The sequence below is a fragment of the Hyperolius riggenbachi genome, chromosome 8, assembly GCF_040937935.1.
Source record: "Hyperolius riggenbachi isolate aHypRig1 chromosome 8, aHypRig1.pri, whole genome shotgun sequence".
Lineage (NCBI taxonomy): Eukaryota > Metazoa > Chordata > Amphibia > Anura > Hyperoliidae > Hyperolius > Hyperolius riggenbachi.
In genome coordinates, this window is record NC_090653.1 from 170,555,830 (window position 1) to 170,579,817 (window position 23,988).

Sequence of the window (23,988 nt, forward strand, 5' to 3'; positions counted from 1 at the left end):
TGCTTTGGACGTCAGAGTGAGCCGCATTGTGCAGCTCACTCTGGCGTCCGTGATGCCGTGATGCGCACTCTTGGACGCATGCGGCATCACGTGGTCCCGCCGGCCAATTGCTGCACAGAGCGGCCGCTCCAGGAAGTAAACACTGCACGTCACTGAGTGCAGTGAATATTAATTAGCCATGTGCCTGGCCGCTCTCCGCTCCTCCCCAACGTTACTGAGCATGTGCAAGCAGTCTAACCCGGCTCTGCCGCTTAGAAAGTACTGCATGCAGTACGTTGACTTATGGCGCAGCGTTACTGTGTAACGCAACGTGGGCACTGTGAACAGCCCATTGATTTTTCATTGCTGTGCAGTGGGGTGCGTTACAGACTGCTCTAACGTGCGCCTGTAATGTCCCACTGTGAAACCAGCCTAAAGGTTCTACTGAAATAGTAAAATCAGTAAGGTATATTTCACACTCTACGGGTGCATTATTCCTAGCGGCTCTGCGATATGTACTTGATTTCTTTAGTCAACAGGATTTATGAAATTTAATAGCTAATTGCCATCTGCTGACATGAACATATGCTGGATTTTTTGATACTCTTGATAAAAAAGGCATAAGCTTACTGTTTTAACATTGCATTATGCAAGACAAGTTTTTAATGTATAACAAGTCTCAAAAATAAGCTACACATAATTCACTAACAAAATAATATTAAACTAACTAATAAATTCCAGTCACGTATTAAACTTAACATGGATGCTAAAGACCATAATCAAAGTAATGGTAAGGCTGCCCTTTAGGACTACAAGCAGCAAAGAGCTGTGGAAACTCTTAAAGTGAACCTAAAGTGAACCAATAAAAATGAGATTAACTCACCTCAGGCTTCCCTCAGCCCCCTGCAGACGATCGGTGCCCTTGCAGCCCCGCTCAGATGCTTCTGCACCCGCCGGCGATGGGATTTCAACACATCTCCATTGATGTGATAACCCTAAGCAATCCTTTTCTTGGTAGCACTTAACCATATATTCCTGTGCAATGGAAATCCCTTCTAGATGCCTACTCCATTTCACCCCAAGTCCTTCTTGATGCTCAACTATAACCTTCCCCACAAAATAAATCACTTCCTAATGTCCAACAGAAGCCTCCCCTCCAATATTCAGTCCTTCCTGAGGCCTTACTAACCCTAAAAGTTACATCTAACCTCTCCCTGCCCCCCAAACAGTATGTAACCTTATCCTTAGCAGTCAGCTATAGGATAGTTGAGCACTGTCAGCAATTTAATTGCACTTAACCACTTGAGGACCGCGGTGTTAAACGACCCTAGTGACCAGGCCATTTTTTTGCTAAATGGGCCACTGCAGCTTTAAGGCCTCGCTGCAGGGCTGCACAACTCAGCACACAAGTTCCATCATCCAAGCGGAGATGTGCGCGCATTGGCGCATGCACTCTCCTGCAAACCCCACAGGAAGCCATTCACGCCAATCAACGTGGAGTGGTCCTGGGGCTGCCGTTACGTTCACGCCAATCGGCGTGGAGCGGTCGGCAACAGGTTAATAGCCAACTCGCACCTATGCAATATAAATACATTACAGTAATTAAGATAAGGACTCCCATTTCAGCTAATGTGTATTGGTGTCTTCTGAGTCCCCTTACTCATTAGCTCAAAGTATGAACTCAGTAATACATACAGTTTGTGGTAGTTTTGTATACATTTTGGGGATCTTCCCTGGCTGGGACGCTCTTCATCAGAAGTCTTGATTGCAGTCTGGCTCCTTTCTTGTTGATTACAGCCTTGTCTGCATGCTGATTGCAGCCTGGATCATTTCCCTTTGATTGTCATCTTGCTACTCTTTAAGAGTCTTTGGAAGGATGTCTAGCCTCTTCAAGCTGTTCTGCTCAACTAACAGCCTGTCACCAGCTAAGACTTTATTCATAAACTCAACTATGTCAGCCTGCAACATAGCCCGGCTGAGTCTATAAATAGAGGAGGAGCCTCTAACAGGCTCTTAGTTAATGAGAAGAGCTCAAAGAGGGTGAAATTCATCTCAAAAACTCTTCAAGCAGGCTAAAAAGATGGCAATCAAAAGGACAGGGACGAGGCTACAATCAACAAAAAGGAGTCATACTGTAATTTAGGCTGCTGATAAAGAGGACCCAGCGAACTCAACTTTTACATACTGGGCCAATGGGTATGACATCACTATTAGCAGTAGCTGGAGCAAGGGCACTCATTAAATTGCTCCAATCTTGGGGTGACTCTATTGCACCAAGAGGACCATACGCTTCTATTTTCGATTTCTATTTCAGGAAACTCACCAGGAATTTTCCTGAAGTGTCCCTAAGCCTATCAATGGTGGAGATGGAGCTCTGGAAATTGAGGAAGAGGCTATGTCACTCCTCTGTTTCAGAGCTATGTCCCTCCACCCAAAAGCAGAAGACACAGATTTTTTTGTTCTGTTTTTTATAGAACTGTAAATATTCAGCACCATGGAAAGCTTCTTAAGCTATAATTTCAGAGATGAGCAAGCAGTGTTAAGTCTTCATGAAATGGTTCACAGAAAATAAACCTTAGCTATTTTTTTAATTTGTCTTACAGTACCTGACAGTACTATGTATCTATGTACTATGTATTACATCAACCTCATTCTGAATTATCCACCTTTCATCAGTTGTTTAGTCCCATTTTTCCTGAGCAAACTGCTCTACCTTTGTCAGCTTTGAAGAATTGCTTTTCTTTACTGTGCATTTCAGTTCTTTCAAATGATGCACCTCCTGAAGAAGCCGACAGCTGCCGGTGAAATCGATCCGAGGAGTCCTCACTCATGGCAGCGTCCTGCTGAACACTGGGTCACCCCTGGATCCCCGTGACCCCTTCCTCCGCCCAGCCGATAGACGCCATGAAATAGTAAGAGCCCAATGGGCACATATCATGCCACACAAACGACTCCTGTGCCAACACTTGCTTTTCAACTTTACAAGCTTACATGTCTGCTACAGTTGCTTCAGCTGAACCTACACATGCCTGTGTTCCCTGCTGACAAGTGACATTGCTAACTGTCTACAGACAATTTATGTGCTGAATATTGCTTTGACTTCTTATAATGCCTGCTGCAACTGCATCTTCTGCCAAACTAACAATGGACATACAGAGCCTTGTGTTTTCTGCTAACAAGTGATGTGGCTGTGTGTGCATGGACTTTTGTCAAATTTGGTGGGGTGATGTAGAGAGGGAGGTGGGCCAAGGGTTGTGTGGGTGGAGTGTGGGCAGGTCGCCGTTATGGATGTTTTTATGTATAAATTTGCAAGTGTTAAATAAAGTTTTGTATTTTTTCAAACATATTTGTATTCAATCAGGTCATACCCCTTCCATATTTAAATGATGTTTAATGTGATTCAAAATAGGGCTCAAAAATAGTCACTTTAAAATGGCTCAATGTTTTGTTCTTAGCCACTCCTGAGTGCTTTTTGATATGTGTTTTGGGTAATTATCCTGTTGTGGGATATGCAATCTGTTACCGAGAAGGAACTTTCTGACACTGGTCACCACATTTCACTCCTAAGGGCCCATTTCCACTTGTGCGGTGCGAATCGGCGTGGAAAAAAATTGCATGCGGATGCGAATTTCGCATGCGTTTGTATGCGAATTTTCATGCAAATTTGCAAATTCGCATGAATGACGCTGTATGCGAATTTAACCATGGCAGTGCCTGTGTGCTTTTCAATTGATTCCATGCGAATTTGCATGAAAATTCGCATACACCCGCATAGCGGTATGTGAATTCTGATGGCTCTGCCATGCGAATTTTTGACGCGGACGAAAACGCTCAGAAATCCTGACAAGTGGAAACAGTCCCATCCACTTGTATTGGCTATGCGAATTCGCATGCGGCAAACGCATGCGAATTCGCGATAGTGGAAATGGGCCCTAAATGTCCTGATTGGATTTAAATTTCATTGTCTCCTGCACAGACACAAGGAACCTCACGGTGGACACAACATACTATTACTAACCCAAAACCATAACTGAGTCTTATTCTTTGTCACTGTATATACATACAGTCATGTGTATGTCCACATACAAAAGTTTCATTTTTCTTATGTGGACATAGACCTTATCTGCTACAAAGCACCATTTTTTGTCTCAACTGTCAAATCACCCACAACCACTCTGGCTTGTCAATATGCATTTTAACAAATTTCATTCTGCCTCGTTTATGTTTTTTTTTTCTAAAAGTGGAGTGAAGTGGTTTTCTCTCATTGAGCTCATGGTCATTTAAAAAGGGACAGATGATGCCACGAGACACTGATGGGATTTGATCTTGTACTTTTTTGTCTAACATTCTTACTATTCTTCAGCCTGTTCTGTGATCAATTTTCCTCTTGTGACTGCATCCAGAGAGATTGACAGCAATCCCATGGATCTTAACTAGCTCAGGTTACTGGCAATTTTGAAATTTCAGCTATGGCGCTATTGATATAGAAAAAACTTTTGCACTACTTATGACATACAGTATAACTGATATATAAAATATATTTTTTTCATGACAATCTAGGCTTTCTCTGGGTAATATATATATTTTTAATTTTATTGGTATTTAACAGGGAAAAAATACCGTATATACTCGCAAACAAGCCGACCCCCCAACTTTCACCTGAAAAAACAGGGAAAAATGATTGACCCCCATATAAGCCGGGGGTAGGAAATGCTGGCCGCCTTATTCCCCTAGTGTGTCCCAGTATAGCTAGTATAGTGCCCAGTATCGCTAGTATAGTGCCCAGTATAGCTAGTATAGTGCTCAGTATAGCTAGTAAAGTGCCCCAGTTTAGCTAGTATAGTGCTCAGTATAGCTAGTATAGTGCTCAGTATAGCTAGTATAGTGCTCAGTATAGCTAGTATAGTGCTCAGTATAGTGCTCAGTATAGCTAGTGAAGTGCCCCAGTTTAGCTAGTATAGTGCTCAGTTTAGCTAGTATAGTGCTCAGTTTAGCTAGTATAGTGCTCAGTATAGCTAGCATAGTGCCCCAGTATAGCTAGCATAGTGCCCCAGTATAGTCAGTATAGTGCTAAGTATAGCTAGTAAAGTGCCCCAGTTTAGCTAGTATAGTGCTCAGTTTAGTTAGTATAGTGCTCAGTTTAGCTAGCATAGTGCTCAGTTTAGCTAGTATAGTGCTCAGTATAGTTAGTATAGTGCTCAGTATAGCTAGCATAGTGCCCCAGTATAGCTAGCATAGTGCCCCAGTATAGTCAGTATAGTGCTCAGTATAGCTAGTGAAGTGCCCTAGTTTAGCTAGTATAGTGCTCAGTTTAGCTAGTATAGTGCTCAGTATAGTTAGTATAGTGCTCAGTATAGTTAGTATAGTGCTCAGTATAGCTAGTATAGTGCTCAGTATAGCTAGCATAGTGCCAGTATAGTGCTCAGTATAGCTAGTATAGTGCTCAGTATAGTTAGTATAGTGCTCAGTATAGTTAGTATAGTGCTCAGTATAGTTAGTATAGTGCTCAGTTTAGCTAGTATAGTGCTCAGTATAGCTAGTATAGTGCTCAGTATAGCTAGTATAGTGCTCAGTATAGTGCTCAGTATAGCTAGTGAAGTGCCCCAGTTTAGCTAGTATAGTGCTCAGTTTAGCTAGTATAGTGCTCAGTTTAGCTAGTATAGTGCTCAGTATAGCTAGCATAGTGCCCCAGTATAGCTAGCATAGTGCCCCAGTATAGTCAGTATAGTGCTAAGTATAGCTAGTAAAGTGCCCCAGTTTAGCTAGTATAGTGCTCAGTTTAGTTAGTATAGTGCTCAGTTTAGCTAGTATAGTGCTCAGTTTAGCTAGTATAGTGCTCAGTATAGTTAGTATAGTGCTCAGTATAGCTAGCATAGTGCCCCAGTATAGCTAGCATAGTGCCCCAGTATAGTCAGTATAGTGCTCAGTATAGCTAGTGAAGTGCCCTAGTTTAGCTAGTATAGTGCTCAGTTTAGCTAGTATAGTGCTCAGTATAGTTAGTATAGTGCTCAGTATAGTTAGTATAGTGCTCAGTATAGCTAGTATAGTGCTCAGTATAGCTAGCATAGTGCCAGTATAGTGCTCAGTATAGCTAGTATAGTGCTCAGTATAGTTAGTATAGTGCTCAGTATAGTTAGTATAGTGCTCAGTATAGTTAGTATAGTGCTCAGTTTAGCTAGTATAGTGCTCAGTATAGCTAGTATAGTGCTCAGTATAGCTAGTATAGTGCTCAGTATAGCTAGTATAGTGCTCAGTATAGTGCTCAGTATAGCTAGTGAAGTGCCCCAGTTTAGCTAGTATAGTGCTCAGTTTAGCTAGTATAGTGCTCAGTTTAGCTAGTATAGTGCTCAGTATAGCTAGCATAGTGCCCCAGTATAGCTAGCATAGTGCCCCAGTATAGTCAGTATAGTGCTAAATATAGCTAGTAAAGTGCCCCAGTTTAGCTAGTATAGTGCTCAGTTTAGTTAGTATAGTGCTCAGTTTAGCTAGTATAGTGCTCAGTTTAGCTAGTATAGTGCTCAGTATAGTTAGTATAGTGCTCAGTATAGCTAGCATAGTGCCCCAGTATAGCTAGCATAGTGCCCCAGTATAGTCAGTATAGTGCTCAGTATAGCTAGTGAAGTGCCCTAGTTTAGCTAGTATAGTGCTCAGTTTAGCTAGTATAGTGCTCAGTATAGTTAGTATAGTGCTCAGTATAGTTAGTATAGTGCTAAGTATAGCTAGTATAGTGCTCAGTATAGCTAGCATAGTGCCAGTATAGTGCTCAGTATAGCTAGTATAGTGCTCAGTATAGTTAGTATAGTGCTCAGTATAGTTAGTATAGTGCTCAGTATAGTTAGTATAGTGCTCAGTTTAGCTAGTATAGTGCTCAGTATAGCTAGTATAGTGCTCAGTATAGCTAGTATAGTGCTCAGTATAGCTAGTATAGTGCTCAGTATAGCTAGTATAGTGCTCAGTATAGCTAGTGAAGTGCCCCAGTTTAGCTAGTATAGTGCTCAGTATAGCTAGTATAGTGCTCAGTATAGTGCCCCAGTATAGCTAGCATAGTGCCCCAGTATGGGTAGGTGGGTGGGTAGGTAGCTAGTGCCCCTCCCCGCTCCCCCCGCGGCCGCCGCTGCTATTACCTTAGGCGGCGCCGCTTCCTCTATCCCCGTCCTGCTCCGGTAACTAACTAATTCACAGCAGCGCGCCCCCCGCTGCTGTGATGACGGAGGAAACCATAGAGAGCGGCTTCCTGTAGCGGCGATGCCGTTATTATGGGAACCGCTCTCTATGGTTTCCTCCGTCATCACAGCAGCGGGGGGGGGTGCTGCTGTGAAGTAGTTAGTTATCGGAGCAGGACGGGGATAGAGGAAGCAACGCCGCCTAAGGTAATAGCAGCGGCGGCCGCGGGGGGAGCGGAGAGGGGCACTAGCTACCTACCCACCCACCTACCCATGACTCGCAAGCAAGCCGACCCCCCAAATTTTGGGCCACTTTTGGGGGGTGAAAAATTCGGCTTGCTTGCGAGTATATACGGTATATGTAAATGCAGACAATACACGGTTAATTTTTTTCACCATTCCTATTTTCGAGTGTCACTGCGATAAAACACCTCAACATATGTTCTTAGGCTCTTCCTAGTAAAAATGATGTCACATATGTCTTTTTTAAAACAGCTGGGCATGTAGCGGACCACTATCCATAGTCTATGCATCTATAGTGATCAGATCTAATCACTAGGGTGACAGTTTGGGGGCCCTGATGCTGTAAATGCCTCATTAGGCAACAGCAGAGCAATGCATCTATGCAGCATCAGGGCTTCACAACGTGGTCCTGGCGACCACTTCCGATCCCTATAGGCGGCAGTCATCAACCATTTTGCATCTAGACCTGTTTTTCCCTTATGGAGTAGAGCAGTTTTCACGTTTAAGCTATGCCCCTACCTAATCAGCAATAACTTTATCACTACTTATGTCACCTTAGTGATATATACATATTTTTTGGACGAACTAGACTTTTCTTTGGGCGCTATTTCTTCTCCCCAAGGATTTTTTTTTGTTTTATGCATTTTAAAGGGAAAAAGAGGAATAACATTGAAGAAATACATATTTTCTCAGTGTTCTTCTATTATTATTATTATTTTTAAGTGATAGTGTAGATAATATACACTATATATATATATATACATATATATATATATATATATATATATATATATTGCTATTAATCCCAGGTTTGAAGACGTCACAAGAGGCCTGTATTGATACAGGTAAGAGGAGAGCACTGATCACCACAGGAATCAGGAGAGGTGACACATGCTTGCCAGCCACACTCCCAGCTGCTGCCAAACTCTGCCGGCGGGGGCAGGAGGAGGGGTGGTGAGGATTTGACATCAGGGTCAAACATCCTGGGTAGTGCTCTACTTGTTGCCTGCTGTGATGTGCTCATCAACTCTGCAGACTAACATTTATAACTTTCTGCTACAACTGGTGGCAGAAAGGACGTAAATATACTGTAGTGGATAAAATCATCTTAAAGGGACACTATGGCGAAAAATTGTAAAATATGTGCAAACATAAACAAATAAGAAGTAGTTTTTTTTCCAGAGTAAAATGAGCCATAAATTACTTTTCTCCTATGTTGCTGTCACCTACAGTAGGTAGTAGAAATCTGACAGAAGCAACAGGTTTTGGACTAGTCCATCTCTTCATGGGGGTATTCTCAGGGATTTATTTTCAAAAGCACTTAGTGAATGGCAGTTGCTCTGTCTAATTGCCAAAAAACTGTGAAGCGAGCAGGGAAGCTGGCCAGCATCATTGTTTAAATAGTTTTTAGGGAGTATCTTTATAAAGAATAAAAGCCTTGCTGAGCATTCCCTATGATGCGTCTCCACCCCGCCCCCAATCTGCATCGATGGCAAGGAGGTGGAAAGAGTCCCCAGCGTCCGCCTTCTGGGCACAACCATCTCCAATGACCTGAAGTGGAAGGCCAACACTGCCTCCACACAGAGGAAAGCCCAAAAGAGACTTTTCTTTCTCCGCCAACTAAAAAAGTTTGGTATGGCCCAAAAACTTCTGACAAACTACTCCGCTACAATCGAATCTGCCCTATGCTCTTCCATCCTGGTTTGGTACGCCAGCTCCTCTGCCAGCGACAGACTCAAACTGCAGAGGGTCATCAGATCAGCGGAGAGGATCATCGGGAGATCCCTTCCCTCTCTGGACCTCCTTTACCACTCCAGGCTGTACTCCAGAGCATTAAAGATCACCAACGACCCCTCACACCCAGGCCATCGCTTCTTTAGTCAGCTCCCCTCGAGCCGGAGACTCCGGTTCCAGTCCATCTTCACCAAGACCTCAAGGCATAAAAACAGTTTCTTCCCCTCGGCTGTCAACCTTCTGAACTCTCTCCACGTAACTGCCCATCCCCACACCACTGCACCATGCCGGCACTAAGGCACTCTGCACATAGATAGATGGCGCTCCAGCTCAAGCTGACGATTTTTGGTTGTTTTTTGCGTGTTTTTGTGTTGTAACTTTTGCTACATTGTCTCTCTCTGCATCTGGTATAATGTTCTGTTCCTTTCTGACTGCTTGATTTGTCCTGTATCTGTATCTATATCCTGTATCAGTACCCTGTACATGCCAAGCCCAATTCCGGGCACGACCCAGTCGTGCTTGGCGATGATAAAGATTCTGATTCTGAAGAGATGGACTAGTGCAAAACCTGTCACTTCTGTCAGATTTCTACTACCTACTGTAAGTGACAGCAACATAGGAGAAAAGTAATTTGTGGCTCATTTTACTCTGGAAAAAACATACTTCTTATTTGTCTATGTTTGCACATATTTTAAATTTTACAATTTTTCGCCATAGTGCCCGTTTAAGGCTAGGTACAGGTAACACAAGGGGTTAACGAGCTAGGTAGGGGTTAACACTCCAGGAAAGTTAAGTATCACAAAGTGCAACACTGAAACTCTTTCCAAGAATAAAAAGAGATTATACTTCTATGTTAACTGTTCCTTGACTTGATTATTTGTAAAGGACAGAAAATTATTTTGCATGATACAAAGATTAAAATATGGACTATCCATGGTAAAAATGAAAAACGTAATCTGATGTATAAAGGGGCCCATACACCTAACGATTTTCCCGCCGATATACAGCAGATTCGATCACTGTGATCGAATCTGCTGTGAAATCGTTGCACAAACGCTGACAGAACAATCGATTTCCGTCTGAAATCAATCGTTCCCGTCGATCAGTCCGTGTGGAAGATTTCGCTGGGTTGGGAGTGCGTCGATAGCGGCGGTCGAATGCCTGACGACCGATGCTAGCGGCAATACATTACCTGCTCCGCCGGCGCGTATGCCCTCTGTCCCCGCTGCTTGTTCTTCGCTGGGTTCCAGCTGGCTTCACTTACTTCCTGTCCCGACAGGAAGTTTAAACAGTAGAGCGCCCTCTACTGTTTAAACTTCCCCGGACAGAAAGAAGTGAAGCCAGCCGGAACCCGGAGCCCAGCAGGAGAAGGAGCAGCAGGGACATAGGGGGACTCGCGCCGGCCGGAGCAGGGGGGGGCGGCGGAAGCAGCAACTCCACAGATTGTGATCGGTTTCATGCTGAAATTGATTCACTATCTGTTTGCAGTAAAGGCAGTCATACGATCCCTCTCTGCTCAAATTCGATCGGAGAGGGATATATCTGTTGGTCGATCTGATGGCAAATTGACCAGTGTATGGCCACCTTAAGAAATGTGATGAAAATATGCTTATCCCACTAGTCCACAGACACACTGTACATTTGAATACTTGACTGAGTAGAACACTGCCTTCTAATGGATGTCATATTTCAGTCACTGGAAAACTCAGTCTGATGTAAAACAAATTAGATTATCAGAAGGATGTTTAACTCATAATTTCTTACTTGTCAGACGAATGTCTCGACATAGTGAAACAGCACCCTCTTTTGGATGCCTTATTTCTCCAAACTAACTGCTAAACCTGAAGAAATAACATGGGACAGAGTCTTTTTTTCTGTTATATTTTTGGTATGAAAGTCTGACTTATTCCATCACTGACCAGGCACATCTTTATTGTCTATTCTGATACAAACTTTAGACAAAATAAGAACAGTTCAGAGAACAACAGCAAACACACGCCCATTTAAGGTGCATACACACATCAGACTATAGTCTTTGGAAAATGAAAGATCACAGTCTTACCACCCTTCATGTAGTATGAGAGCCATACTCTACGCAGTCTTTTCTATGGAGCTGAACTCCCCATCAGAAATTTTTTTTTGCAAGATGCTGCACACACAGATGCTGTACAGACACAAAAGATCAGTATCTGCAAAAGATCTGTTCCTGCCAAAAATCCATTCCTGCAAATTGCATTCATAGTCTATGATATCTGCAGATCATCATACACACACATGATTTAGCTGACATTCATCTGCAGATCAAGCAATCATCCGCAGATCTGAAAATCCATCCTGGTGGATCTGATCTGCAGATGAATGTCAGTTAAATCATGTGTGTATGATGATCTGCAGATCTCACAGACTATCATTGCAATTTGCAGGAATGGATTTTTGGCAGGAACAGATCTTTTGCAGCTACAGATCTTTTGTGTCTGTACAGCATCTGTGTGCGCAGCATCTTGCAAAGATTTTTTTTCTGATGGGAGTTCAGCTCCATAAAATAGACTGTGAAGGTATGGCTCTCATACTACATGGAAGGGGGTAAAATTGGTCTGTGATCTTTCATTTTCCAAAGACTATGGTCTGATGTGTGTATGAGCCTTTAGGGTGGCCACTTGCAGAATCCCAAAAAGGAGTACATCACACCCTGAAAAAGAGGACATCTTACCGAGGACAGTGGCGCACAATAGTCCACATGGTGGAGGGCCGACCACAAAATGCAATCTCATTGGCAGCAGATTTCCCCACAAATGCAATCTCATTGGCAGCAGATTTCCCCACAAATGAAATCTTATTGGCAGAAGATTTCCCCACAAATGCAATCTTATTGGCAGACGATTTCCCCACAAATGCAATCTCATTGGCAGAAGATTTCCCCACAAATGCAATCTCATTGGCAGAAGATTTGCCCACAAATGCAATCTCATTGGCAGAAGATTTGCCCACAAATGCAATCTTATTAGCAGAAGATTTCCCCACAAATGCAATCTTATTAGAAGAAGATTTCCCCACAAATGCAATCTTATTAGCAGAAGATTTCACCACAAATGCAATCTTATTAGCAGAAGATTTCCCCACAAATGCAATCTCATTGGCAGAAGATTTCCCCACAAATGCAATCTTATTAGCAGAAGATTTCCCCACAAATGCAATGTTAGTAGCAGAAGATTTTCCTACAAATGCAATCTTGTTAGCAGAAGATTTCCCCACAAATGCAATCTCATTGGCAGTATTTCCCCACAAATGCAATCTTATTAGCAGAAGATTTCCCCACAAATACAATGTTATTAGCAGAAGATTTCCCCACAAATGCAATGTTATTAGCAGAAAATTTCCCCACAAATGCAATCTTATTAGCAGAAGATTTCCCCACAAATGCAATCTCATTGGCAGAAGATTTCCCCAGCGGCACTCACACACTGCTGGCTGCCCCTGGCTGTCTGTGACCACGGCGGCACTCACTGTGCTGGCTGCGTGGCTGCATCTCTCAGAGAGGCTCTGGCTGTGTGACGGTGACCACGGGCGGCGGGTGGTGCAGCGGCAATCACACTGCTGGCTCTGGCTTGCTTAGGCCTAGGCTGGCTCAGTATGGCTGCGGCTGCCTGGCTCGCGTCGTCTGCTCCTCCCCCCGTCAGCCGGGCCAACTTGCGCCAGTTGGGGCAGCCTCTTCCCGCGGTGCGGCGTGCGCCGACGTCTATGTGTGACGTGACTGACGTCAGTCACGTCACTCTCTGTTGCGGAGATGGAGATCAGGCCGGGCAGTCCAAAAAGGAGGACATTTGGCCGTCCGTCCTGGCCTTGTGCCGGACGGAGGACAAGCAGTCCAAAAACCGGACTGTCTGGCCTAAATCCGGACGGATGGCCACCCTACGCCCATTACATCTTCATCTGAATATTTTTGAACCCTAATAAAAATTACTGCCTTTGTAAAAGCTGCTTAAGTAGCAGAAAGTCACACTAAAGGTTCTTTCACAGCATTTATAGTTTTTTTTTTTGGTCTATGCTTTTCCACAAAATGGATATATGCAAGTTTTTTTTTCCATGTAGTTCAATGGACTATTCTACACTATGAGCTATGATGTGCTGAATTTGCATTTTTTTAAACTGGTTCGGCATGCATGTGTGCTCTGCAATATTATCAATCAGGAGTAAAAACATGTACACAAGTGCACATATTTGATAGGGGCTTATGCTGGATACACACGGTGCGTTCCCGCACTCGATGCGGCGCTCGATTCGCGTCGACTCGATTATTTCTGAGCGCATTTCGATGATTGTTAGGTCGATTCACATGTAAAGTATGCCAAATCGACCTAACGATTCATTGAAACGCGAATCGGACATGTCGGAAATAATCGAGTCGACGCGAATCGAGCGGCGCATCGAGTGCGGGAATGCACCGTGTGTATCCAGCATTATAGGAACTGTATTTCATTGTAACATGCTAATGTTTCTTATCTAAACGCTTGTTGAATGAAACATATTTTCAATATGACATGAAGCAAATGGGGCACATGGGAGCTTCTGAGTACTCTTGTCGGCTTTTAACCTCTACCAAAATGTCAGTTTTGGGTGGAATGCTTCCTAAAAAATGTTTAAAGCAACAGTTTGAATGCCTACCTGGTAATGCCTTTGCCCACTTCACCACATGCACCAGCTGCCTCTCTCCCAGCTCATTAAGGCTACTCAGGAGCAGTGCAAAACTGTCAGGCTGGTTGTTGTCATGCCCAGAGCACACCACACTAGGTTCTATGGCCTCTAGCACATTCAGGAATATAGGCTGGCAACTATAGCCCTCAAGCTGCAGGATGGGCATGTTAGGTGTCATCTCTCTTCCTTCTCCTTGTCCAGGTGATCCTTCCATTTCTTCCTGAGCCTTCAAATTACCCAATTTCTTCAATTTACGAGCTGTGAAGAGACAAAAAACAATGATATATTTGTGTAACACTGTGCACAAATAACATTACATACATATTTACATGACATAAAGTACTCTTTTGAAACCACACATATGGGTAGGCACCATCCATAAATGGGGAGTGATTAAGCTCCTCATGCAATTAATCACACGTGACTCAAGGGAGTGTACAGAATGAATCAATTAATTAGAATCCCAAAAAGAAAGAAAAAGTAGATCCAAAAGTAACCGCACAACTATGACCAAGTAGAAAAGTACAAAAGGGCACACATATGAACACCATACTTAACCTCCTTGGCGGTAATCCCGAGCTGAGCTCGGGGTATGCCGCCGGAGGTCGCCGCTCAGGCCCTGCTGGGCCGATTTGCATTCCGAAAAAAGCAGCACACGCAGCCGGCACTTTGCCAGCCGCGTGTGCTGCCCGATCGCCGCCGCTCCGCGGCGATCCGCCGCGTGCAGCGGCGAAAGAGGGTCCCCCCAGCCGCCCGAGCCCAGCGCAGCCGGAACAAACAGTTCCGGCCGGCGCTAGGGGCTGGATCGGGCGGCTCTGACGTCAGGACGTCGACTGACGTCCATGACGTCACTCCGCTCGTCGCCATGGCGACGAGGAAAGCGAAACAAGATAGGCCGCTCATTGCGGCCTATCTTGTTACTTTCGATTGCCGGAGGCGATCGAAAGTACGCTTCCGGAGCGCCCTCTAGTGGGCTTTCATGCAGCCAACTTTCAGTTGGCTGCATGAAATATTTTTTTTTTAATTAAAAAAAAAACCCATTTCAGCCTCCCTGGCAAAATAAATAAACCGCCAGGGAGGTTAAAGACACTTAAAATTCAAATAGAATCGGATAATTAATATAGTAATTAGATCAGCATACAATTATTGTAACAGGAAGTATAAACCACCCTTACATAAAATCAATAAAGCACGGTAAAGGTAATTGCTTGGAATATAGCAATCAATAGGAAGGTCATTAAGTCACAAACTGTATTTAACCACTTTGGCTTTTTAGACATAGCTCCTACGTCCAAAAATACATGCTGGATGTAGGAGCTACGTCCAGGCCTGGATTTACCTCACAGGAGCCTTTAGGCACAGATTTCCGGGCACCTTAGACTTCACCCTCCATGAACCTACAAACCCCCACCAAACCGCACTGCAAGTGTCCTGACTGGCCCCGCTATCACTTCTCCCTTACTTCGCTTGCCCGTCATAGGTAGCTACAGGTGTCCCTTAGCATTAGGTAGCCAGAAGTACCCTCAGTATTAAATAGCTAGAGGTGTCCACAAGTATTAGGTAGGTAGAGGTGACTCTGACCAAAGGGACATCTGGTCAGTGGAATGCTGAGACCTGGGTGAGTGACCTCTCATTTACACTCTCCTCAGGAAGCCTCTAGGGGAGGGATTTGAGCTGCCTTTCCATCATCAGGCGCCTGTAGGCACGTGCCTACAGTGCCCTATGGTAAATCCGGCCTTGGCTACGTCCATTAAAAAAACGGAGCCGCGGGGCCACAACCACCCGGGTGCGCAGGGCCGCCCGTTAGCACACAGATCAATGAATGGGAACGCCGTTGCCATTCATTGATCTAAGTCCCCGTTAGAATGGTTGCTGGCTTCTATGTAGGAGCCCCGGTCGTTCTGTTACACAAAACCTCTTTACTTCCTGTAAGCATACATTGTGCTTACAGGTAGCCGAAAAAAAGTACTGAGGCCATCTTGTGGCAAAATAGTAAAACTACATCTAAATACATTTTTTTAATGACTACATACACACTTACAACTTACTTAAAATTAACTATTTACCTCCCACACACCCAAAAATACCCAAATAAAAATTTTAATTAAAAAAACATTACAATACATAGTTACCTAAGAGGGTATATTACTATTATATTACTATTATTTTTTAAGTTGTAAATAGTGATGGATGCAAAACTGAAAAATGCACCTTTATTTCCAAATAAAATATTGGCGCCATACATTGGCGCCATACATTTAAATGGTATAATAACTGGGACAAATGGACAAATAAAATATGTGGGTTTTAATTATAGTAGAATGTATTATTTTAAAGCTATAATGGGTGAAAACTGAGAAGTAATGTTTTTTTTCCCATTTGTTTCTTAATATTCCTGTTAAAATGCATTTAGGAAAAAATAATTCTTAGTAAAATGTACCACCCAAAGAAATCCTAATTGGTGGCGGAAGAAAACAAGATATAGATCATTTCATTGTGATATATAGTGAAAGTAATGAAAGTTACTAGCGAATGAATGGGAGGTGAAGATTTCTTGGATCCATAAGCCGAAAAAACGCTGAAGGCTGAAGTGGTTAAGCAAACAGGGTTTATGTCAGACGAAGGCTGCACAGACGAAAGCTTGCTTACTCTTATAAAAGTTAGCCAATAAATAGTATGATCCTGACTCAAAACTCCTTGCTTTTACTGGCTAACATGGTACAACACTTTACTGAAACTGTATATACCAGTGGTGGCAAACCTTTTCGAGACCGAGTGCCCAAACTTCAACTCGAAAGTCTCTTGTCTCTCGTAAAGTGCCAACACACCAATTTGAACAAAATGACCCCCCTCCTAAGAACATTTCAGCAGAAAATAATGCAGTGGGCAACATTTCAGCAGAAAATAACTCAGTTCATGCAATCGGACGGGACATAGCGCAGCAGCGATGGCGTGCCAGCAGATGCGGCTACGCGTGCCGGGTCTGGCACACGTGCCCTAGGTTCGCCATCGCTGGTATATACCAATACCATATGAAGCCTACGCAGCCTGGTGAGCCAATGAGTGGATGCCAATAGCAAAAAGTGATGGATGTAAAACAGTGAAGGAAAAATGAGAAGAGTGAAAAGCAAGAAGACCAAACCACCATGTGCTGAATGAATGTAGCAGTATAGTGAAGAAACAGTGAACCATGAGATGCGCAAAGCAGCGCAAATAGACCAAGTGTACTGCACAAAGCGGCACTGTGAGTGAAGAGGCTTACAAGGCTAGGAGGTGGAGAGGAAGGAAGGGATGGAGTGACCCCCGCACAGGGCTTTCGCAATTTCCGGACTGTCTCAGCTTCTGGTAATAATTACACTTTTTACGAATGAGGTACATAAATGTATATCAAATAAAGCTGTTTTTGTACTTTTCTACTTGGTTATAGTAGTGTGGTTACTGTTGGATCTACTTTTTCTTTCTTTTTGGACCACTATTGTGAAAAAATGTAAAATACATATAATAAAATACAAATAAAAAGTACATTTCTTTCAGAGTAAAATGAGCCATAAATTACTTTTCTCCTATGTTGCTATCACTTACAGTAAGTAGTAGAAATCTGACAGAACTGACAGGTTTTGGGCTAGTGCATCTCTTCATGGGGGATTCTCGGCATGGCCTTTATTCTTTATAAAGACGCTACCTGAAAAGGATTTATAGAAAGATGCTGGCCAGTCTCCCTGCTTGCTTCACACTTTTTTGGCAGCTTAATGGAACGACTTTACGAAGTGCTTTTAAAAAATAAAGAAACCCCTGAGAATGCTCCATGGTTCTGTCAGATTTCTACTACCTACTGTAAGCGACAGCAAAATAGGAGGAAAGTAATTTATGGCTCATTTTACTCTGGAAGAAATGTACTTCTTATTTGAATGTGTTTACCTGCATTTTACATTTTACGATTTTCGCAATAGTGTTCTTTTAAATACATTTTGAAACTAATAGAGCAATAGGTATTCTTTTGTGGTTGTTCGCGGCCACCTTGGTGCCCCACTCAGGTCACCTGCTGGTCCACTACTAGGACACCCCAGTTGTAGAGTGTATCAAATGATCTTATTAGCAGAACGAACTGAAAGAAATGTTGGTTTTGCACTTTACTGAATCTCCCATTCTTTCCTGATTTGCTCTGAAATGTCATGAAAGTCAAATAATGTAACTTGGATAAAGACAACTGCATATGGCTAGATGAACTTTACAGCAGTAACACCCCCCCCCCCCCCCCAAATAAATAAATAAATGAATAAAGTAAATAAATAAAATTAATGAATAATTAATGCCTCAATAAGCCCTTTTGGGATCATTACAGGGATCCCTTAATCAAATAGTGATATGCATGTTTCCTCTAAGTCAGGGGTGTCAAACTCAGATACAAAGTGAGCAGAAATTAAGCACGGGAACCTAGCCGCGGGCAAACCTCAAAGTCTACTGGCCACCTTATAAAGTTCCCTGGTGTCTAATTCCCCCCCAACTCCTATACAGTTCCTTGGTGTCTAGTGGTCCTCCTCCCTTCCTTATACAGTTCCCTGGTGTCTAGTCGTCATCCCTCCCCTATACAGTTCCCTAATGTCTAATGCCCCCCCCCCCTCCCTCCCCTATACAGTTCCCTAGTGTTTAGTGCTTTTCCCCTTATTTCCCATATGGCTTCCCTGGTGTTTTAGGGCTTCACCTCCAATATAGCTTCCCTGGTGGTTTTGAGTGGGCCAAACATAATGCACAGTGGGGAAAACCCTAGAAGGTCAAATTGACTGGCTCTGAGGGCCAGATTTGACCCACGGGCCGGAGTTTGAGATGTATGCTCTAAGTTAAATGACAAATGTAATGAGAAAAATATAGAGGCTGCCATATTAATGTCCTTTTTTAACATTACGAGTTGCCTGGCAGCCCTGCTGATCTATTTGGCTTCAGTAGTGATTGAATAACACCAGAAATAAGCATGCAGCTAATCTTGTCAGATCTGACAATAATGTCAGAAACACCTGATCTGTTGCATGCTTGTTCAGGGTCTATGGCTAAAAGTATTAAGCCCAGTCTACACGATACGATTCTTTATACGATTCAATTACGATTCTATTTACGATCCGATTAAATCCGTCATGTCCGATCAGGATTGTTTTGCAATGGCAAATCGAATTGAATCGAATCCCGATCGGACATGTCGGATTTAATCGTAAATAGAATCGTAATCGAATCGTACAAAGAATCGTATCGTGTAGATTGGGATTAATGCTGGGTACACACGATGAGATTTCCCGTTCGATTCCCGGATCGATTCGATTAAATCAAACATGTTCGATTGGATTTCGATCGTTTTTTCCGTCGATTTTGCATACCTATCATGAAAAAATCGATCGAAATCCAATCGAACATGTTTGATTTAATCGAATCGATCCGGGAATCGAACGGGAAATCTCATCGTGTGTACCCAGCATTAGAGGCAAAGGAACAGCAGGATAGCCAGGCAACTAGTATTGCTAAAATATGGCAGCCTCCATATCCCACTCACTTCAGTTGTAATTTAAATAAACAGCCTAACACATGACTTATTAGTCAGAAAACTGGTGGGCAGGGAAGGGCATGGACAGGATACCTAAACATTAGTTTTTTTGGAAGCTTATAAACAAGCAAATGGTGTCCTGCATTTTGTATGCTTGCAAAATCTTAAACAGTTCTACGCTTGCTGTATATTTTTCTAGGAATGCAGAAATTCAATTAACAAAGGAAAAAAAATCAAAAACAATTACAAGCGTAAGTAGCACATTAATTCCACCTACCATTGTTATGTTAATCAGTGGAGTTCATGTAAGTGTAATATACTGCAAAGCTTGCTCTCCCTGTGACTGTTTGCTCAAATCTTATACCACAATTCCAACCCATCCTTTTCACTCTTTCTATTATGAAACCTGCAGTTCTGTAAAGTAATAAAGAACTGTGTGCATACCATTATTCTTCAGTCCTTTTTTCTGCTGCTGAAGACCCGGGTTACCGCCTAGTTTGCCTATGCTTAAAATTAGCTCTGCAACCTACTGAAGGCACTTAAAAAAGAATGGCAGAAGATGTGGCAAGTAATAATTATAACACTGTATTTTGGAATTTATTTTTATCCCTTTTGCTTATCCACAAATTCTGAAATGCCTAATGGTTAGCAGATTGATTGTTAATATGCATCAACAACTACAGGTTATCTACAACGTATTTCTGAACTGCAGTTTTGTTATGGCTTGGTAATTGCTCATTAAAGTCTCTTTTAACGTGGTTATTCAGCTTTGGGAGCTTAATTGCCACAATGATCTGATTGCTTTGACATGTTCAGTTGTCAGTGGATTAAGGGAAACATCTTTGTAACTTTACAGCCAATTCAAGGCGTGGTACACAGCTAGAGACCGAATAATGTTTGTAAGTGTGTTGAAAAGAATGTATGCTAGCACCAAACATCAAATCTTGCACAGGTGAATACAAAAAAAACCCTTTTGCTTTAAAGGATACCCGAGGTGACATGACACATAGGCAAACGAAGGGGGGGGGGGCAAGGGGATTACAGCTGCCCAGAATCCCCCCTCAGACCAGGGCCGGTGCAGTGTCTGTGGACAGGCACAAGTTCACAAGTTGAGACACCAGAATATCTGCAGGCATCCTGCAGCTCACAGCCCCGCCCCCTTTCTTTCCCTGCTACAGTTGACTTTGAATGGAGCAGGTCAGGTATGAGCACAGCCCTGTGCCCCTGCTGTGTGATTGGCTGCTTCACTTTCCCCTTCATTGCCACTGGAGGCTGTCCTCATCATTATTTGTATCCAAACTGCTCCTGATTGATCCCTTTGTTGACCGGGAGCAGATCAGACATTTAGGAAATAATTGTCAGATCCTGTCAGTCGGAAGGGAAATTGCATTATGTGTACCCAGCATGATGTCCTACCATATTATTATACTGCATTGTGTGGCTGAGGGAGACCTTTCAGGAATCCCCCCCCTTGAAAATCCTGGGTTTGCCCCGAGACACGATGAGATAGACACGTGTATGTACAGTATCTAGCACACAAATAACTATGCTGTGTTTCTTTTTTAAATTTCTCTGCCTGAAAGAGCTAAACATCAGGGGCTTGATTCACTAAAGCACGCCGGTGAAAAGCCCATTTAGTCCCGCATGCAACCGCGCAGCGCCCATTAAACCCTATGTGACGTTGCGCGCACGCCGTACTTTGCACCTCAAATCAGTGCTAACCTACTTAGTGCAATGGTTATCATGCCCAAAAGTCTTTAGGTGTGCTAAGTAGGTTAGCACCGCTTTGTGAATCAAGCCCCAGGTATGTAAGTGGCAGTTCCTGTCTTGAGTCAGGACTTGGTCAGACTGCAGTGTGACCCTCAATGATAAGAAATTACAACTATAAAACACATTTCTAGCTGAAAATGGCCTCTGAGAGCAGGAAAGAGATAAAAAGGTTCAATAGTTCATAGACTTTAGCTCTGGCATACTTCAATAAATGTGTCATTGAGCAAAAACAATACAACAGTAAAAACTTAAAAAGTAGATTTAATGGGGTGGGTTTGTGAAATCATATTAGGACACAGAGGCACGTTCTGTATACAGTGCACAGCATCTGTGTCCTTACAGTGTGCCTACAGGCTCCCCCCGGGTGCTGCGGCGATCGCCACGGGGAGACTGAAGGCTATCCAAGTGCGCAATTGCCCGCAAACCACGCCCCGAGGACTTTACGCCTATCAGTGTTAGGCGGTCCTGGGGCTGCCGCCGCGTCCACGCCCATCGGCATGACATAGTCGGCAAGTAGTTAAATATAAAATAAAACTGTGGAATATCTTTTTTTTTTTTAAACAATTTTTATTGGGATATAAAACACAAAGTTAAAACCAGTGCAGACATCAGATTGCACACAGTGTATCATATTAACAAAAATAATTATATCCCAAAACATTTTTCCATTTTCTGTATAGAATCATATAAACAAGATGAAAAAGATAGGTGCAGCAACCTAAGTAGAAGTCCGATGGGAAATCACTAGCAGACTTATGCAGAGTTATATAACATAAATAATATCACAGTAAGACAAAGCTCAGGGCCGTTTAGGTTTTCATTACCCAAAGACCCCCAGATACCCACCCAGATAGATACTTATCCTAGAACCATCCGAAAGACATATAGAAAATTATAACAAAGCTCAAACTATATACAGTTTTACTGCCTCTACTATGGAGTCCCTTTCGTCTCTCACCCCCTCGCCATGACACCTCCCCTTCCCCCCCTCGCAATAAGCCCTATCAGAAATTTACCAAAATAAATCAAATTTCCAATCTCCCTAGGCACCCTCCTATTTTCTCAGTAAAGTACAATGTGGTATCCTGCAATGGAGACATAATAGCCACAATTTGTACTATAGAGCACTCTTTTTCAATATACGGATTCCAGACTTTAAAAAACTTTTTTACTGGTTGCTTTATTTCCCTTTCTATGTTAAGACACTCCATATGCATTAAATATTCTAATCGTTCATGTCTCTGGTGGGGGACACCGGGGAAAGAAATTGTCTTAGTATACGTTTATGCCATATAAGGTCAAGAGAGACACGCCAGACCTTCTGAATGGCCGGGTATGACCATAACATATGATTCAGGTCCGTTGCAGAGGTACATTTGGGGCAACCTGTAATATCTCCCGTGGCTCCAGGATGAGTGTAAAGGACCTCAAATTGGCATATATATGAATGATTTTGTATTGCTTCTCTCGCCAATCAGTATTTACAGTACAGTGATAAGTCGATTTCCATGCTTCCATTATAGATTTCTGAGCCTCCTCCAATGAGATCCTCCCCAGAGCTGCCCATTTCAAGAAATGCACGTGGAGACTCTTTTTTTTCGATGTTTGCCTATCTCTAATAAAAGGAAGCTTACCATCCCCACCCACCACACTATGGTAAAAGCTTCTATGCTAAGTATAATGAAAAGCCTGAGACGCTAAGAAGGGGTATTGTAAACTAGCTTCTGTCAAACTCATAAACGTACCATCATTCTTCAAAAGAGAGGCAATATGGGTGACACCACACTCTGCCCATTCCCGTAACGCAGCATGCATACTCCCTGGCAGAAAACTAGGGTTTCCCAGTAATGTAGCAATAGGATACCAAGAATCCATCAACCCAAACAGCTTTCTAACTTTTCGCCAAGTGATGACCGTACCTCGCAAGATTACATTGCCTTTAATAAAGGGAGGTAGTTGGGGTATCTTAGTGTGAAGGATGCCTACCAAAGACCAGGGAGCAACCGTAGCCGGTTCTAAAGAACAGTAGTAAAAGGATGCATCTCCTAATCAATCTCTGGCATGACGAAATAATGAGGCCAACTTATAGCCACGTATATCGGGGAAGTTAAAACCTATCATCTCTCTAGATTTTTTAAGTTTAGCCAAAGCAATTCTGGGTTTTTTATGAAGTCACAAGAATTGTATAAAAGCTGTTTCCAAGGCTTTTATATCTTTGTGCCTAAGGCACAAGTGGAGGGTCTGGAGGGGATATAGGAGACGGGCAAAGCTTATCATTTTAATTAAGTAGATCCTTCCAGTAAGAGACACCGGAAGGTGTTCTCATCGACGTTATTATATCTATGACTGGTGTAAAATGTATCTTATAACGTTGTCCTGTAGATCTAGGAATACAAATTCCCAGGTAAATAATGTATTCTGGAGCCAGCCTAATTATTATTATTATTTATTGTATTTATAAAGCGCCAACATATTACGCAGCGCTGAACATTAATTTAGGTAATTCCCAAGGTATCAACCCAATCCTGGCTAGAGTCATATGTCAACTGTGACAAAAAAAGCAACTCACTCTTATAATTGTTTATTATTAGGTCCGAAAATGCCCCAAATGTATTAATATGCTCTATAATCCCATGTAAATCTCTCTTGGGGTTAGCCAAAAGTAACAAAACATCATCAGAAAATTATGCTGTTTTTACCTGCTGATCTCCGACCTGAATACCCTCAAATATAGGCAAAGATTGCAAGGAACAAGACAGGGGCTCCAAGGCCAAGTTACATACAGTGGCTTGCAAAAGTATTTGGCCCCCTTGAAGTTTTCCACATTTTGTCACATTACTGCCACAAACATGAATCAATTTTATTGGAATTCCGCAT

At 42.8% G+C, this 23,988-nt stretch overlaps 1 protein-coding gene across 1 annotated transcript in view; it reads right to left on the reverse strand.

The window, feature by feature from the left end:
• AR (androgen receptor) overlaps window positions 1-23,988 on the reverse strand; it is a 640,061-nt gene that overhangs the window by 63,407 nt on the left and 552,666 nt on the right. Inside the window, exon 4 of the mRNA XM_068247667.1 lies at window positions 13,782-14,069. Coding sequence (XP_068103768.1) covers window positions 13,782-14,069 — 288 coding nt within the window. The remainder of the gene's footprint in view (window positions 1-13,781; window positions 14,070-23,988) is intronic.